The sequence below is a fragment of the Nomascus leucogenys genome, chromosome 10, assembly GCF_006542625.1.
Source record: "Nomascus leucogenys isolate Asia chromosome 10, Asia_NLE_v1, whole genome shotgun sequence".
Taxonomy (NCBI): Eukaryota; Metazoa; Chordata; class Mammalia; order Primates; family Hylobatidae; genus Nomascus; species Nomascus leucogenys.
Genome location: NC_044390.1, coordinates 11,238,530 through 11,257,693, shown reverse-complemented (window position 1 = coordinate 11,257,693; position 19,164 = coordinate 11,238,530). Strand labels below are relative to the sequence as shown.

Below are 19,164 nucleotides of genomic sequence, written 5' to 3'. Positions count from 1 at the left end.
GGTTGCCTGTTTAGTCTGATGGTAGCTTCTTTTGCCATGCAGAAGCCCTTTAGTTTAATTAGATCCCATTTGTCTATTTTGGCTTTTGTTGCCGTTGCTTTTGGTGTTTTAGACATGAAGTCCTTGCCCATGCCTATGTCCTGAATGGTATTGCCTAGGTTTTCTTCTAGGGTTTTTATGGTTTTAGGTCTAACATTTAAGTCTTTAATCCATCTTGAATTAATTTTTTGTATAAGGTGTAAGGAAGGGATCCAGTTTCCGCTTTCTACATTTTTTTTTTTTTTTTTGAGATAGAGTCTTGCTCTGTCACCCAGGCTGGAGTGCAGTGGCACGTTCTAGGCTCACTGCAACCTCCACCTCCCAGGTTCAAGCGATTCTCCTGCCTCAGCCTCCCAAATAGCTAGGATTACAGGTATGTGCCACCACGCCCAGCTAATTGGAATAAAAGTATTTCTTAAACAATATGGTTTCTAGAGGAGAGACACTGGAAACTTTTTTTTTTTTTTTGACAGGGTCTCCCTCTGTCACCTAGGCTGGAGTGCAGAGACGTGATCATAATTTACTGCAGCCTCGAACTCCTGGGCTCAAGGGGTCCTCCCACCTCAGCCTCCCAAGTAGTTGGGACTACAGGTGTGAACCACCACACCCAGCTAATTTTTTAAAATTTTTTATAGAGATAAGGTCTCCCTATGTTGCCCAGGCTGGTCCCAAACCCCTGGGCTCAAGTGATCCTCCCACCTCAGCCCTCAAAGTGCTGGGATTATAGGCATAAGTGACCATGCCTATCCTAGAAACATTCTTTTACAAATCAGAACTTAGACAAGGAATTCCACCATCGCTAATACTATTGACATTATTTGTAAAGCTCTGTCCACTGCAGTAATTCAAGAAATAAGTAATACAAATAATTATTCAAATTAAATATAAAAAAATTATTTACTCATCTTAAGTGGCTGCATATCTGCAGAATCTAAATATGTTAGCTTTAAAAATTATTCAAATGAATTAAAGTTAAATGAAGTGCTGAATGTTCAATAAATATTTAAATATCAATAACCTTACTACATGTTAAATAAAACAAACTTGTAACTTCATGAATAAAAAGTCCTATTCATAAAAACAACAGAACTACTCAGCCATAAACTTAAAGAGCAAGGTACATATCCTGCTTTAAAATCATTTTTACTAAGAGATATGTGTTGGAATCAGCTACCAAAAATAGTGATTTTGCTTTGAACAACTTAGCTTAAGCCGTTCTTTGTAATAGAAATTAGATAGCAGAGCAGTGGTGTATTAAGTCTATTTTTTTTTTTTTTTTGAGACAAAGTTTCACTCTTGTTGCCCAGGCTGGAGTGCTGTGGTGCGATCCTGGTTCACTGCAACCTCTGCCTCCTGGGTTCAAGCGATTCTCCTGCCTCAGCCGCCCAAGTAGCTGGAATTACAGGTGCCCACCACCAAGCCTGGCTAATTTTTTGTATTTTAAGTAGAGATGGAGTTCCACCATTTTGGCCAGGCTGGTCTCAAACTCCTGACCTCAGGTGATCTGCCTGCCTCGGCCTCCCAAAGTGCTGGGATTACAAGCATGAGCCACCGTGCCCAGCCTTAAGGCTATTTATAATTTATCATAGCAAAACCTTATCAATTAAAAACATAAGCATAAAGAAAAATAAAAACAAAAATATCAATTAAAAACATAAGCATAAAGAAAAATAAAAACAAAAATATCAATTAAAAACATAAGCATAAAGAAAAATAACAAGTATTTTCTTAGAATATATGGAAAACATCTTGAACATATTCAGTCATGTTCTACATTTCTTGGTGAGAAGATATAAAAATGTCACTTCTTCCGCACCTGTTTTTCTTGATTTCATATAATTCCAATGATTTTTGAATTAGTGTTTATTTAAAATTAATATAAAATTCATCTGGAATATCATGAGCTGATCAAGAATATCCAAAACATATTTTGGAAAAAAAAAAGAAGTTGATTTAGGCAAGACCACTCCCATTAGATTGCAAACATCGATGATAGATAGATAGATAGATAGATAGATAGATAGATAGATATCAACAGTAATTTAATCCATGATTCTGGTTTAAAAATAGGAATATGGATTCATAGAATACAGTGGAAAGCTCAGAAATAGATGTAAAAATTTTAAAGAACCGATATCGTAAAATAAGAGGAAACAAAAATTATTTCATAAAATATGTGAGATAACTGGCTTGTACTATGGAAATGTAATTTCATATTTTACATTAAATATAAAAATAAAATTTAGGCTAAGAAATTGATAAGTAATGAAAAATCACAGAAGAACTAACAGAAAATGAAGTTGAACATAATTTGAAAGTATGATCATTTATTTTACCTCTGAAGCAATATAGTATGTAATAACAAAAGAAAAATATTCATATACATTATTTCCTTTTACAAAAAATAAGAGTTAACTTGGCCGGGCATGGTGGCTCATGCCTGTAATCCCAGCACTTTGGGGACAGAGGCGGGTAGATCACCTGAAGGTCAGGAGTTCGAGACCAGCCTGGCCAACCTGGTGAAACACTGTCTCTACTAAAAATACAAAAAAATTAGCAAGGCGTGGTGGCAGGTGTCTGTAATCCCAGCTACTCGGGAGGCTGAGGCAGGAGAATCGCTTAAATCTGGGAGGTGAAGGTTGCAGTGAACCAAGTTTGTGCCATTGCACTCTAGCCTGGCTGACAAGAGCAAAACTCTGTCTCAAAAAAAAAAAAAAAAACAAAACAGTTAACTAAAGCACACACTTCAGGAAAATATTTGCCACTAACAAAATATTCATCATAATGTAATAACACTAAGAAAAATTAAAAAGAAAAACATCAATACACCAAAAAGTAAGTGGGCCAAAACACATATATTTTCACAAGAGGAGATTCAGAAAGTAGATATAAATATGGAAATATGTTCAACCTCACTAGTTTTCAAATAAATACAAATTAAAGCGATAATAAGCTATGCTAACACCCAGTGTTGGTGATGCCAGTTAGCACAACCTTTTTGGAAAGCAATTTGGCAGCATGTTTCAAAAGTCATAAATATATTCATTCCGTTTGAAGCATTAACTTCAGCCTTAGAATCCTGAGGAAATAACTTGAAAGAAGAAAATCCCTAGGCATGAAGATGCTCTTGCCATAGCATTTATAGAATTAGAAACCTGGAAATAATGAAACTGTTTAGCAATAAGGAATGATTCAGTAAAATAAGTTATGTCAGTCTGATAAGAGTGTTGTGCAGCAAGCAATTCTTTGGCCTTGTGGATATTGCCGGCTAATTGACACCCCAGCTGCCTCTGCATCCTATCTGCCCTTTAAGTCTTCACTCCCTCTTTATCTGGCTTGATTCACGAAAGAGCCATCAGCCTGGTAAGGAGTCCCATACTGGGTTTCTTAGGACAAAGCTTCGGCTTTTTAACTGTACTTGCCTGGACCCCAAGTTACGCAAAAATACCTTCACCTCACTGGCTCCTCTCTCCTTCCACTGCACCTGAAAAAAACATGCTATCTCCTCTTTTCAGGTCCACTCCAACCTGGCTTCTGCCCCACTGTTCCCCTGAACCTGTTCTTGCTAAGGTCACTAGTGAACTCCATGCAGCCATTCCAGCAGACACTATAAGGTCCTCATCTAACTTGGCTGATAGCCAGCATTCTTGAAACTGTCTTTTCCATTGCTTTCCATGGCACGCCCACTCCATGCTCTCCTCCTTCTCTGTGGCCAGGCCTCAATTCCCTTGCTGGGCCTTGCTGGTCCCTTCTCTCCCTGTCTCTAAATATTGGAGCCATTTAAGGCCCAGTTTTGGCTCTTCCTCTCTTCTTACTCTACATTTCGTCTGTAGACAATCTTATTCACTTCCATGGCTTTATAAATCGTCTGTATGTTCATGTCTCCTTTATCCCCACCCCAGATTGCTCCTCTGAGCTCCAGGCCCATACCCAACTTGACACATCTGCTTGAGTATCACACAAGTATCTTGAACTACATACACCCATACCTGAAGTCTTGAATCTTCTACCCATCCGCCTCTCCATCAGTATGCCCCATCTCCATGTATGGTACCTCCATTCATCCATTTGCTCACCAGCATCCTCCATATCCACATCCCCCACTTCCAGTCCTGCCCGATGCCACTTCTAAGGGGTACTTCGACTGCCTCGTTCTTTCCCTTTCCATTGTACCATCTTAGCTCAGTCATTTCTTGATGATTCCTTGATACCATGTGACCTTCCAGTTTTATTCTGGTGGAATATTCTATACTTCTACTAGTCTATAAGCTCTTTGAGGGCAAGGACCATAGCTGTTTGGTTCACTGGTATATTCAGTACATTGTGCAGCACTTGGCATATGTTGCAAGCTTGATAAATATTTATGGAATAAATAAATGGAATCATTATAGTTATGTAAAAGCTACATATGTGAGAACTAGAAGGAAATGTGGAAACTTTAAAAGAGTTGGTGAAAGTATGATTTTTAAAAATTCTGATACTCTTGTTATAACGTTTGAGCGTGAATTCAATTTAAGACATATATGTATACAAGGTAAGATGTGTGGTGCGGATATAAATGCTGCTTGAAGATTCGGCATGAATGAGAGTTCAGGCATTTGTTGAAGATAAGTTAGTGGGAATGGTTTGGGATCTTTCACTGTGCTCAGAATTCCCTAAAGATAATTGAACTCCAGTCCAGGTGAAGTGGACTGAAAGAACTTGCCTTCTTCCAGCATGATAATATGGCCAGAACTTTTTGAAAATGGAAAGATAGGGGTGACCTCCAGGGACTAGATTAGACTTAGCAAGCTTATCAAAGAACGAGGGAGACAGCAGAGTCTTAGGTGGCAGTGCCTAAGTCTGGGAGGAAGTGAGAAGTATAACAGAAGACAGACAGCTGCCAGGTTGTCTAGACTATGGCTCTTCATAGGGGGTGATAAGGTTACCACTTCCTGCACTCCCAGGTTCCTTTCACTTAGCCCTCATTCCCACCAGATCCCATCATGCGCCTGATGCAAAAGGAGTCCCCTGTTGGCATGTTAATTCCTATAATTTTCCTTCTGAACAGGACACCTGGCTGCCTTGTTCCTTTGGACCATTTCCTTGGGAAAAAGTTACTTTGGGGACATTTCAAGATTGTCTTTTTGTGTCCCTACTATACACACACACACATACAAGCACACAGATGTATCCCTGTACACATACAAACATACACACACAAAAACACTGCCTCCACCCAATTTTGATCATATGTTTGACCACAAGCAAAATCTTAACTAATTCTAAAGCACATTTCACAGGCCACCTTCTTTAATCATTATCTAACAATATTAGCAATAAGGAATAGTTGACAAATGTATCTTCACACCTAGGATCATCAAGGCACGCTGTCTTAAATGAACCCCCCAGATCAAAGAGAAACAGATGAAAAAAAGTCATGTGTTTGGATGGGAATAATTAATATCATAAAGATAGAAATTTTTCTAACATTAAGGCACATATTTAATACAATTTCATTTAGACTCAGTCCCCTCAACCCCTTCAGATAAAATGAATATGGATGAATAATGTCCAGGAAATGCTAAGAAAATTATGAAAATGGAGATAAAGAAGGAGAGATTTGCCTTATCAGATGCTAAATATATTTAAAATTACAGGAGTAAAAACTTAATGACATTGGAATAGAAGTAGATCAATAGATTATTAGAACAGAGCAGAGTTCAGAAATAGATTCCAGATAAATGGAAATTTAATATAGGACAAAATGATATTTCAGTTCAGTGGGAAAAGGAGGTTTGTTTTTGTTTAATAAATGGCTGTGACATAATTGATTAACCATCTGGATAAAGTTGGACCCTTATCTCACACTGTATATAAAAATAAATTCCAGATGGATTAAAGACATAAGCTTAAAAATAAAGCAATAAAGATGTTGGAACAATTTTATATTTGTCCGTAAGCTAGAGTTTGGGAAGCACTTTATAGCCGAGACAAGAAACCCTGTATTTGATTACTTAAAAGCACATTGTGTAAGAGTAAAAGATGCCACAAGCAAAAGTTACAAGATAAACAATAGATTAGGAGAAAAATATGTGTCAGAAATATGACAGATAAAGATTAATATCTACATCATGCAGAGAGCTCTTGAAAATTGATAATATATACACACAAAGCAGAAAAATGGCCAAAGAATAAGAATATGCAATTTACAAAAGAGCAAACCAAATAGCCAACAAAACATCTATTCTTTTATATTTTTATGTATTTGTCTATTTATTTATTTATTTATTTTTGGAGGCAGTGTCTTGCTCTGTCACCCAGAAACATCTATTCTTTACATCAGCTCTTCTGAGAAATCTTCCCTCCTGTGGCAGGTCAAAAGGTGAGATAATATGAGGCTCTATGATGGATGGAAATGAGGCAGAAATCATCATTTTTTCCCCATATCTTCCCTGCACAGACTACAGTGACTATGGTGGGAAGCTTCTCTCCAAGACACTCAAAGTGCATGGTGAAGAATGTGGACTCTAGCAGGGAGCTCTGCCAGAATAAAAGTCAGCCCAACCGGACCTGCACCTGTAGCATCCCAACCAGAGCAACCTACAAAGGTATGTGGATTCTTCTGGGTATTTTTGTTATAAAGTCAAAAAAACGGGCCGGGCGCGGTGGCTCACGCTTGTAATCCCAGCACTTTGGGAGGCCGAGGCGGGTGGATCACGAGGTCAGGAATCGAGACCACGGTGAACCCGTCTCTACTAAAAATACAAAAATAGCCGGCGTGTGCGGCGCCTGTAGTCCCAGCTACTCAGAGAGGCTGAGGCAAGAATCGTGAACCCGGAGCGAGCTTGCAGTGAGCCGAGATTGCCCACGCACTCCACCTGGCACAGAGCGACTCCGTCTCAAAAAAAAAAAAAAAAAAAAAAAAAGTCAAAAAACAAGGGAACCTCCTGAGTTTAGTTTTCCCAAGGAATCTGAATAGTTCCCCCTCTGTAGACTCACTCCCTCCCTACCCCCTGGTTCCCACTTTTCCTCTGGGTCCTCCTCACCTCTGGTTTACCTTATTCACTGACTCCAAGACCCCACTATCAGATATACCTGGACAATGACAAGAGGAGGGCAAGTTGGATGGGAGAGTGCAGAAAAGCCAGATAGCACTGGGCCGACTGTACCCAAATGGTTTGGATAACTCAGAGATCTGAAAAGCAAGAAATACCCTGGGTGAGATGAGAAATTTTGACAACCAATGTTCTATCAGTTTGAGTTCATTGCATTCATACATCCATCCAGGAAGTATTTATTGAACATCTACTATATGTGAGGCACTATGCTAGGTACTAGGGATACAGTGACTCCCCCTTGCCCCTAAAAAAAAGACTGTACACAGGGATAGAGAGAAGTAAGTAGCTCATTACAATGCAGTGTGTAAATACAGGGAACATAGAGTACCATGAGAAGCACATGAAAAATGTACCTTACCAGACATGGCAGAGGGGGAAGGGGTAAGGAAAGCTTCCTGGAGGAAGTGATGTCCAGACAAGGCGAGGGTAGAGTTGAGCCAGACAAAGAGGATGGGAATGGGTATTTCAGACAGAGACCAACCTGCATGATGGCCAGGAGAAAAAAAGCTTTATTTGAAGAACCAGAAGAGCTTCTACATGGCCAAGGCACATGGGGTAGGGGAAGGTGGAAAGGGGAGAAGGAGGGAAGATAGATACCAAAGGAGGCAGCCAGGGGACCATTAAGGGCCTTGTGAACCGTGAATCCTGGGAGCTGTGATGAGATGCTGAAAGTTTTAAGCTGGAGGCTGGCAGCACAATCAGATTTTTATCACAGAAAGGTTCAATTGTGCATTGTCTGTCTTTCTTACTGGAATGTAAGCCCCATGGAGGCAGGGACTTGGAGAAGACATCTTCACTGCTGTGCTTAGAACAGTGTCTGGCACAACGTAGCCATTCACAATCAATAAACGTTTCTTGAATGAATGAATGGCTTGAAGGTGGAGAATGGACCAAAGAAGGGAAAGACTGAAAGACTGAGTTCCAAAAGATCACTTGGAGGGGTCCAAGTGAGAGGGAAAGTGAAAGTGGAAAGCTACTGGAGGGTCCAGGTGAGAGGGCAAGTGAGAGCTGGAGGAGAAGCCAAGGGGGATGGAGAGAAGTGGATTCAATAGATGGTCAGGAGGTCCAGTGGGCAGACTGAGGACTCCTGAGTCTCTTCGAATGAGAAAGACTAGAAGTAGAGTTGAGTTCATGGAGTAGGTCTCCAGGACTGAGTGATGATCATTAATGGAGCTGAGTGGGTTTTGTGGTGAGAGCTGGAGTTACCCAATATCAGTCCATTCTGGCTGCTATAACAAAATACCTTAGACTGGATAATTTATAAAAAATAGAAATGTATTGCTTACAGCCCTGGCGACTGGGGAGTCCAAGGTCAAGTCTCCAGCAGATTCAGTGTCTGGTAAGGGCTTGGCCTCTGACTTCACAGATGGTGCCTTGTTGCTATATTCTCACATACAGAAGGGGCAAGGGAGCTCTCTTAAGCCTCTTTTATAAGGACACTAATCACATTCATGAGGGTGCAGCCCTCATGATTTAATCACTTCACAGAGGCCCCATGGCTTAATACTAAAACTTTGGGTATTAGATTCCAACTTATGAATTTAGGGGAGACATAAATATTCTGACCATAGCACCCAATTGATCCTAAATCCTTCAAAAGGCGATTTAATACACCAGGCCAGAGATGTGAGCTTAAAAATGCTCTCAGCCACTGGATGGTGGCTGTTTGGGTCTGATTGCTTGGAAAATCACCTCAATTTTCCACTTTACTTTGTCCACACTGTGCAGCCTTTGTGATGCATTTCTGGTTAATTTTGTTCATTAAAACGCAGACCTTGCTCACCTATAAAATATGCCTCTGAAGTATTTGAGATCACCTTGTAAAGCTAGTTGGTTGCTTTTAGAGCCTCCATCAGTTGCACCCAACCCTTCACCTGCCGTTTTCTGAATATCTTACATATTCCGAACAGGCAAACAAATTCACTTCCCAGCCTCTTGTACTCAGCCAGCCAGTGACCGTTGCCAAGCCTTTATCCATGGCCTTCTTTAAACCTAGAACGGCTTCCCCCTTTCACAAAATCCTGTCCCCCTTTCTGCTTTGAAACATTGGAGAAAAGTCACCTTTTCCATATGCCCCTGCCGGATTCTGCTCTGACTTTCTCAGCCATTCTAACACCCCTTTGGTCCTCCATGCACACCTCTGTCTTGGTACCCAGGTTACCAGAGAGAACTGAAACCACTCATATGGTTGTTTCCTTGACTGTGCTATCATCACCCAAATTATTTTACCTCTTCCAGAATAACTGTAAATGCTTTCCTAGAAGAAATCATGAATATTCATTTCCTTGTGATATTTCCAAATAGAGTTTTGTGCCTATTTGGTGCTTGAAAAAAAGTATGACTTTTGCAGTCTTCATCACCGGACACTTATAGATGCCACTGGAGTGTATTTTCACTGGGAGTCCCTCTGAGCTGACTGTCCCTGTGTTCATTCTACTCACATGTAACAAGTGTCTGTTCAGAGGCTTTTGCAGAGAGGTCATGCCAGCCCTCCAAGCCTCTTTGTCTTGAGAACAGAAGACGATCATTTCACACACACCCTCTGTACGTGAACCGAATTTTATGTGGAATTCTGACTTTCAGAGGGTCTGTTATTGCTGTGGAGAAGGACCTTAAAGTAAGGGTTTTTAGACTTTGGGAACCACACACTAATAAAATTTCAATAAGAAAATGAGGGGTGCCAACGGAGTCAAGCCAGCTTCTTATTTTGTCAAGACTTGGATTTAAAAAGCACCCTCTCGGCCGGGCGCAGTGGCACACGCCTGTAATCCCGGCACTTTGGGAGGCCGAGGCGGGCAGATCACTTGAGGTCAGGAGTTCAAGACCAGCCTAGCCAACATGGTGAAACCCCATCCCAACTAAAGTAAATAAATAAACAAACAAATAAATAGCACCACCTCCTATTCCTATTAATTCACCAAAGGGAAAAGATATTAATACCTTGTTAGTAGCACTGGTCCCTGGACAGAGGGGATTTGAAAGGTGCTACTTTGTGTTGTGGCCCCAAACCTGGGCTCTATACAATCATTCCATGGGGAGCAATGCAACCACAGGTTCCTGGGTCCACCCCAGGCTTGCTAAATCAGAATATTTAGGGGCATGGCCCTGGGATCTATAGCTTTGTAAATTTCTCAGGTGATTCTGATAGACAACTGGGTTTGGGAATCACTACCTTGGATAGAGTATATATGTTTAAAGAGATACAGGAAATACTATGTTTCTCTAATGCTGATTTAGTAGTTTTGAAATCCTTGTTATTTTGTTCTTTTGGGGTTTTCTAACCAATGAGTAGGTTTTCAAAGGGAAATAAGAAAGCCTTTGTCACAGATTTGGTGACAGTTGACCCCAAGAAGATCGTGGAACCCAGCCTATGGAAACTACACTTTAGAGTATGTTAGGTAAATATTTGCAGCGTGGATTTTTCTGAAGGTGCAGGATTTCTAATGCTCCGGTTTTCATGTTCTAGGCACTTCTTGCTTGGTGACTTGTTTTATTCCTATGCCTTGGCCAATTAAAAGCTGAGATAGTGATCCCTAGGAGAGTATGAGATGTAAATGAGCTGTAAAATGGCTTCTTCCTAGTGATTATCCATGGGAGGCTTGGAACTCGAGGTGGGTTCAGTCTGTTTGGAGGCTTGAGCTGTGCACTTCGGCAGCCTGATGCGAATGGCCCATGGGGAAGGAACCACATACTGATTGAAATGTTAGCGAACAGCTGGCACGCTCCCGCCCACTATGCAGAGGAGGCAAAAATATTTATCTTTTTTTGCATTTACAGCTATGCTTGACTATAGCAGGACTCCACCATAAATGACTTTTTCCCCCCTTCCCTCCAGATGTTTCAGTTGTCAACGTGATGTTCTCCTTTGGTTCTTGGAATTTATCAGACAGATTCAACTTTACCAACTGCTCATCATTAAAAGAGTAAGATTTTATTTGAAATTTGAATATTCTCTCATTTGTCTTAATTTACTTATTTGTTTGACTCCTCGATTTCCTAAAGAACTCTTTTGTGAGACAGAACTTTCCAAAATGCCTTTTGAAGCATGGTGTAATGGGAGATAGGAGAGCCACTGAGCTAATCAGCTCCGCTCACACATTCTAGCCCTGACTAGTAAGCTGGCGCCGCGAGGGAGAGAGATCCACTGTGCTTAAGTGTTCATACCCACAGGGAAATATGTCTTCCCAGGACAGAGAGGCAGCCTTGAAGTAAGTAAAGAAGAAGGGACAAACTAGGCGTGGTGGCTCACATCTGGAATCCCAGCACTTTAGGAGGCCGAGATGGGCAGATCACTTGAGCCCAGGAGAGTTTGAGACCAGCCTGGGCAATATAGTGAGATGCCATCACTAAAAAAACACAAAAGTTAGCCAGGCATGGTGGTGTGTGCCTGTAGTCCCAGCTACTTGGGTGGCTGAGGTGGGAGGATCACCTGAGCCTAGGAGACGGAGGTTGCAGTGAGCCGGGTTGGCACCCTGCATTCCAGTCTGAGTGACAGAGTGAGATTGTCTCAACAGAAAGAAGAAGGAGCGCTGCTAGATTCTCTTCTGATTGGAATGGCTTCGGGAATTTGGGTGGAACGAGAAGCCTTGAGCGTAGGGGTAAAAAGTCATACTTGAGAAGGACAAGGTGAAGTCCCTTTCACCAAAAGAACATGTTCCTGCTGCCCCCCTTTTTCACCGTCTTTGGCCTCTTTGAGCTACATAGGCCCCTGAGTTAGTGCCCAGCCTCACTCCTTGCTTCTAAAGCAGCAAGAGGACAGAGGAAATATGTTTCTCAGATGCCTGACTTTCCAATTGGAAGTTGGGATGGAGGCCTGCAGGGCATCTTGGGAGGCTGCATGAGTAGCAGTGCTGTAGATCACTCCACGGTTTGATTGACCAGCTATGTGAGCACCAAATGGGAGTTTCTTTTGGCCTGGCCTGGGAACCATGGTTTCTATGGGGAAAATGAATTTGAACTTGAAGCTGAGCTGGGAGGCTGCTCTTGAATGATTAGAACAGGAGCCCCTGGGCCTCATCTCTTCCACTGAGGCACTTTGAAAAAGATGACACAAGGCCCAGTTCAATTATCGCTAAGAAACAGAATGAATTTAAGGAGAAAAAAATACAAAAATTGCTACAGAAAGCCTCAGAAGTTCGTAAAAATAGGAAAAAAAGGGGAGAATTAAATAGAATTATATAGCTCAAAGACAGTTGAAAGATAACGTAGCTCCCCTGATGCCCACTTTAAGGCCAGATGAAAGGAACCGACTAGCTCCAGGTCCCACAACTCGGTAATTAAGAACCAGACCTCAGACCTAGGTCCCCCGGGGAGGGGGAGTGCCCTTTCCATAAGTAACTGCTTCCTGTTAGGAAACGACTTAGTACAGTAATCACACCCCGGGGGTAGAAGAAGCGTGCAAATCACAAACCCGATTCTAGCTCACTTAGGTGGCCGGATCCACGCAAAAGCCAATGTGTCTTCTCCTTCCATGGAAACTGCAGTTTCTGTAGGTCAGAATCTCAGAATGTTTCCTGATTTCTTGGAGAAGGTATAAAACAAACTGAGTCCCCCGGCCCTGCACTAGCACCCCTTGCTGGAGCTAAGTAAGGCTTCCTCTGGCCTCCCTTGGCCCTGTTTCCAGATCAACCCCGATTTCCCTTTTTAACACTCCTTCTCATAAGTGCTTTTCAAGTCCTCCACAGTTTACCCAATCATGATAGGTGATTTGATTAGTAGAAACACAATTCTTCCTTAATTTCATTATAAAGCAAACACAGGCACCTCGTTGCCTCTGCTTGCCAGCTAACACCTTCTGTCTCACGTCTTCCAGGCAGTTGGCAGTGTGACTGCTGGAGTGAGTGAGGGCTTCCTGATTTTGGAAGGCAGGGTGGGTAGAGGCGGGGAGAGAGGCCTTTCCAGAGGGACTTACCTGAGGGTAGACAAATAGCAGAACTGGATTCAGAAACAGATTCACTGGGTTCCTATTATCTACAGACCAGCAGGTGACCCAGCTTCAGGTTTCCATGGCAACACCCCTGCAGGTGCCATTCTGGCCCATCAACCTGAGGGCTTCCGAGAGCAGGGCACAAAGCCTCACAGGAATGTCTGTCCGGGGATTTTTTTTTTGTCTTCTTTTAAATGCTTGCATGCCACATCACAGAGGGAAATTCTAGGATGTGAACATTGTCCTAAAACGCAGGAATTAAGTCAGTTTTCTGTGTTGCTAGATGCCCAGCATGCGTAGAAACTGGCTGCGCGTGGTGTAAAAGTGCAAGAAGGTGTATCCACCCCTTCACAGCTTGCGACCCTTCTGATTATGAGAGAAACCAGGTAAAGTAACATTTTTGGTATTGTAAGTCTTAACCGCCGGGCATGGTGGCTCACGCCTGTAATCCCAGCATTTTGGGAGGTCGAGGCGGGTGGATCACCTGAGGTCAGGAGTTCAAGACCAGCCTGACCAACATGGCAAAACCCTGCCTCTACTAAAAATACAAAGTTAGTGGGGTGTGGTGGCGCATGCCTGTAATCCCAGCTACTCAGGAGGCTGAGGCAGGAGAATCGCTTGAACCTGGGAAGCGGAGGTTGCAGTGAGCCTAGATCGCGCCACTGCACTCCAACCTGGGTGACAGAGTGAGACTCTGTCTCAAAAAAAAAAAAAAAAAAAGATTTAACCAAAAATAAATGTTTGTGACTGCCTAGTCCTACCTTCTCTTTTATGTTTGTTTTGCACACTTTGAATTTACCACCCATCTGGATGTTGAAGGGCTGTTCTCCATTCCAGGAACAGTGTCCAGTGGCTGTCGAGAAGACATCAGGAGGAGGAAGAACCAAGGAGAACAAGGGGAACAGAACCAACCAGGCTTTACAGGTCAGACCCTATTTTTGTGTGGTTGAGGGGAAAACCTCTCTTTGAATGACCATGACCACAACTTGTACTACCTTAGGTTCCTTAAAAAAATTCTCTATTTTACTTTCTACCAAAATTCCCTTTTGTATCTTTGGTTTTTTAACCACGTTTCACTTAATTAGCTCAATACATCAAAGGCTGGACACTCACATAAAATAAATTAAAACTCTGTAATTATGAAAAATGATGTTGCTCTGGTCGAAATAAAATTGTAAAGGTGACTTTGCAGCTCACTGGGGAAGAGCTGGAAGGAAGTTTTAGCATTCCATCTGAGGGCTTTCAACTTGCACCTTATATAATTGAGTTTCTGGGGGTTATGTGTGTGGATGGGGGTCTGTGCAAAGTGTGCAAACTAACCTCAATTCCATTGTTTTTTTCAACTTTGTAGGGACATCTAACCAGTAGTGAACGCTGCTAAACCAGAATTGTTATAGAATGTGTATTTCTCTCGCCTTCTCACAAGCAGTTATTTATCCATGAACTTTCCGTGGAAATGCCCCTTATTTTCTTCATAGTAAATTACTAAGCCCCCATGTCAGTCATGTTTGAAAAGAGGGGACGTAACAATGTAAACATTTCTGGGCGGAACACATGGCTGTGCTTACAACTTCATTCAGTCAACAAAAGTTCATTGAGCATCTATGTGCTCTATAAACACAAAAAGAGGGTAAGTCTTGCCCTCGCTAACCTTGGAGTCTAGCAGAAATAGACAAATTACAAATGATAGCTCTGGGGAGAAAAAGGCTTCATTTTCCATTTCTCTAATCTGTGGTTTTGACTTCTCCATTTGCTGCTACCTAAGGTCAAGTGCAAAGGTAAATAAGTAGCACATTTTAAGTCATTACTGAAAAGTTTATAGTAACTTCAAGTGAATTAAGTAACAGGCAGAGGGAATGTGAATCAAATGGATATGAAGTTAATTAAAGGCATTAGAAAAGCTTGATGCTCAGGTATCTCCAGACTTTAGCAGTCTTTGAGGTCTTGTTAAGTAATGGGCTCCTTTTCTCATCCCATTGGTTTGGAAAACTAAGACACAGTGACAAGGACTTGGATCAGGGAGACAGTGGCTTTGTGGCTTTTTCTTTTTAATTAAACTTTGTTGTTCCAGGGTTTGTTTGTTTGTTTTTTCATTTTGATAAAATACACAAACAAAATTTCCCATTTTTATTGCTTTTAAGTGTACAGTTAGTCGTGGTAAGTACGTTCACATCATTGCACAATCCATCTCCAGAACAGTTTTCATCTTGCAAAACTGAAACTCTATGCTCATTAAATAATAACTCTTCATCTCTCTTTCCCCCCAGCCCTTGGAAACCACCATTCTAATTTTTTGTCTCTATGAATTTGACTACTCTAGGTACCTCATATAAGTGAATTTGTCTTTTTGTGCTGGCTTCTTTCACTTAGCATGATGTCCTCAAGGTTCATCTGTGTGGTAGCATGGGTCAGAATTCCCTTCTTTTCTAAGGTTGAATAATATTCCAGTGTATGTATATACCATGTTTTGTTTACCATTCATCCATGGATTAATGCTTGGGTTGCTTCCACATTTTAGCTATGATGAATAATGCTACTAGGAACGTGGGTGTGCTGCTATTTCTTCGAGACCCTGCTCTCAGTTCTTTTGGTCATATGCCCAGAAGCGGAATTACTGGATTGTATTGTAACTCTCTTTTTGGTTTTTTGAAGAACCATTGTACCGTTTTCCATAGCAATAATACCATTTTGCATTCCCACCAACAGTGCACAAGGGTTCCAGTTGCACCACATCCTCACCAACACTTGTTATTTTCGATTTTGTTTGACAGTAGCCATCCTAATATGTGTCAGGTGGTATCTCACTGTGGTTTTGATTTGCAATTTCCTTGATGATTAATGATGTTGAGCATCTTTGTGTATGCTTGCTGGCCATTTGTATATCTTCTCTGGAGAAATGTCTAATCAAGTCCTTTGCCCATTTTAAAAATTGGGTTATTTTTGTTGTTGTTGAGTTGTAGGAGTTCTTTATGTATTCTGGATATGAACCCCTTATCAGATATATCATTTGCAAATATTTTCTACCATTCCGTAGGTTTCCTTTTCATTCTGTTGACTGTGCCCTATAATACACAGAGTTTTTAATTTTGATGAAGTCCAGTTCATTTATTTTTTCTTTTATTGCCCATGCTTTCGGTGTCAGATCCAATAAATCATTGCCAAATTCAATGTCATGAAACTCTCTATATTTATTCGTAAAGGTCTGTAGCACTTATATTTTGGTCTCTGATTCATTCTGAGTTCATTTTTATATATGGCATAAGAAACGGGTCTAACTTCATTCTTTTGCATGTGGATATCCAGTTTTCCCAACATCATTTGTTGAAAAAAATGTCCTTTCTCCATTGAATGGTCTTGGCACCCTCGTCGAAAATCATTTCATCATATTTGTGAGAGTGTATTTCTGGGTGTTCTTTTCCATTCTATTGGTCTATGTCTGTCTTTATGGCAGTACTGCACTGTTTGATTACTGTAGCTTTGTAAAGTAAATTTTGAAATCAGGAAATGTGAATTCTTCAGCTTTGTTCTTCTTTTTCAAGATTGTTTTAGAAAATAATAAACTTTTAATTTTGAGATAATTGTAGATTCACATGTACTTGTGAGACAATAATACTTAACATCTTTTGCCCAGTTTCCTTCAATAGTACTATCTTGCAAAACTATAGCACAACATCACAGTCAGGATATTGACGTTGACAGCAGTCAAGACACAGAACAGCTCTATCGTCACAAGGCTCCCCAGGTTGCCCTTTCACAGTCACATCCATTTCCCTCCTCCCTCCCATTCTCCGTCTCTGATGCCTGGCAACCACTGATCTCGGCTCCATTTCTATAATTTTATCATTTCAATAATTTTATATAAACGGAATCATCCAGATGTACCCTTTGGGGGACTGGCTCTTTTAACTCAACATAATTCTCTGGAAATTCATCCAAGTTCTTTTATGTATCAATAATTCATTCCTTTTTATCGCTGAGTCGTGGTCCAGGCAGCGGCTTTTTAAACTTCTTTAATTTTAAAGATGAATATCATAAAGTCACTACATCCTGGTTTCCTGCAGTGTATCTCTCTGCACCCTTTGAACTGTGTGGTTAAAAGGACTGGGGTCACCACAAGAGAAGAAGAAGGCTGAAAATAAACAAAAGCCCAGATCTGTTTTCAGTGCTTCTCTGTGGATTACCCCTCTAAGTATGGAGAAAGACATTTTGTTGATACTGACATGTTTTCTTTAAATATGTGACTCAGAGCAGAATCTCTCTTTTGTTTGATAGGGAATGGAGTGTTATTTGTCACAGGAGGGATTTCTCGTGCTCTGTCAAACACTGCTGTCTTTCATTATCAGGTGGAATGTGTAACATTCTGGTTCCCACTTTGGGCCTTCATGTTGGCCTTGAACAAAGCACCCAATGTCTTTGTGATTCTGTTTCTACCAGAGAAGTCACTCACAGCTTTGCTTCAATGCATCTGCCCACACCACATAGGTACCGAGTACTTCCTGTGTGCTAGGCACTAGGAATGGAGCAGGTACTGTCCTAGGCGTCTAGGATCCTGAACTTGAGTTGATTCTTTCTAGAGGCATTTATTGCACACCTATTAGATGCAATTATACCAATCTCCACAGATTCCATGAGGAGGATTCAAATGAATCAGGCACATCTCTGGCCATCAGTCTCAAGAATCTTATCCATGAGTACATGAGTAACAATACAAGATTTTAAAAATATTAATATAGGGAAAGTACAAGAAAGTATACAGAGAGCCTCTCTGTGCCCGGGGCTTTGTCTTAGTCCTTCCTGTTCGCTTAAACCCAGTGCCTTGAAGTTGAAAACACTTAATCAGTGTGGTTAGTTAAGTCTTTGATTGATGGATGGATTGATTGATGGAGATGGCATTTCAGCCCACCTTTGAGGATGAGAAGCATCCAGACACATGAATGTGGGTATTCGAAGCAGAGGAACCAGCATAAGCACAGTGTGGGGGTAGGAGCCAGAAGATTCCAGGACACACACGAGAGGAAACCCTAAGTAGGCACAGAGGATGCAGGAAATTATGAGACACAAGGTTGAAATGACCCTGGAGCCTGCATATATAGGGCCTCACATACCAGTCCTATGAGTGCTGACTTTATTCTTCAGTGGCAATGGAATGCTATTCAAGGTATCTTATTTTATTTTTTTAGTGTATGAGTTTTCTAATCCAAGGATCTGGTACTTATGAGATAGGGTCCTGGTTCAGTCCCTACTAGGCCGGTAGCCCTCACACTGTTTCATGACCCCAAGACCTACCCCTGTATCCTGACCCTGAAACGTATAGCATCATCTGCCAAGGGGGCTGAGTTACAGAAAAGTGTGACCACAATAGAGAAATGAGCTCAAAAATCTATGTATGACCTCGGAGGAGGAGTATTTCAAGCTATAAAGGCCAGTGTCTGACCGTCTGTCTGTTTCTCTCCACATATCTAGTAGTTGAAACCTTGTCAGGGACCGTTGGCCCTGTCACCCTGACCTGACAACTTCTCCTTCCATTTCTTAACATTCTCAGGTCTGGTGCCTTCACTCACTGAGACCAGAGATAGCTCCCCTCTCCTTTGTGCATTCAACGAAAGATTGTGAAGATTTATGATATGATGTCATCCTAATATTTGTTATTACCCTCAATATGCTTATCACTATAGGGCAGAAATAAAGCATACAAAGTCATATCCCCTGGCAATTTACATTCAAATGGTTCTTTCTCTTCCTTGCACCTCCTCTTCTCTTCCTCCATCACTTCTTCCCCGCCGAGATGGAGTTTCACTCTTGTTGCCCAGGGTGGAGTGCAGTGGCACAATCTCGGCTCACTGCAACCTGTGCCTCCCCAGTTCAAGTGATTATCCTGCCTTGCCCTCCCAAGTAGCTGGGATTACAGGCACCCGCCACCATGCCCAGCTAATTTTTTCCAATTTTTAGTAAAGACAGGGTTTCACCATGTTGGCCAGGATGGTCTTGAACTCCTGACCTCAGGTGATCTGCCTGCCTCATCCTCCCAAAGTGCTGGGATTACAGGCATGAACCACCACACCCGGCCCCTCCATCACTTTTGACTATGCATTTTAGATC

General features: G+C 41.5%; 1 protein-coding gene across 6 annotated transcripts in view; it reads left to right on the top strand.

The window, feature by feature from the left end:
- Positions 1–19,164, top strand: part of PLXNC1 (plexin C1) — a 161,266-nt gene that overhangs the window by 64,904 nt on the left and 77,198 nt on the right. For all 6 annotated transcript variants that reach the window (XR_004031922.1, XR_004031921.1, XR_004031923.1 and 3 more), the window contains 4 exons: positions 6,482–6,629; positions 10,975–11,062; positions 13,349–13,451; positions 13,903–13,989. Coding sequence is in view for 3 of the 6 variants with exons in the window: in XM_003259494.3 (XP_003259542.2) it covers positions 6,482–6,629; positions 10,975–11,062; positions 13,349–13,451; positions 13,903–13,989 (426 nt within the window). In the remaining 3 variants the exon portion in view is untranslated. The remainder of the gene's footprint in view (positions 1–6,481; positions 6,630–10,974; positions 11,063–13,348; positions 13,452–13,902; positions 13,990–19,164) is intronic.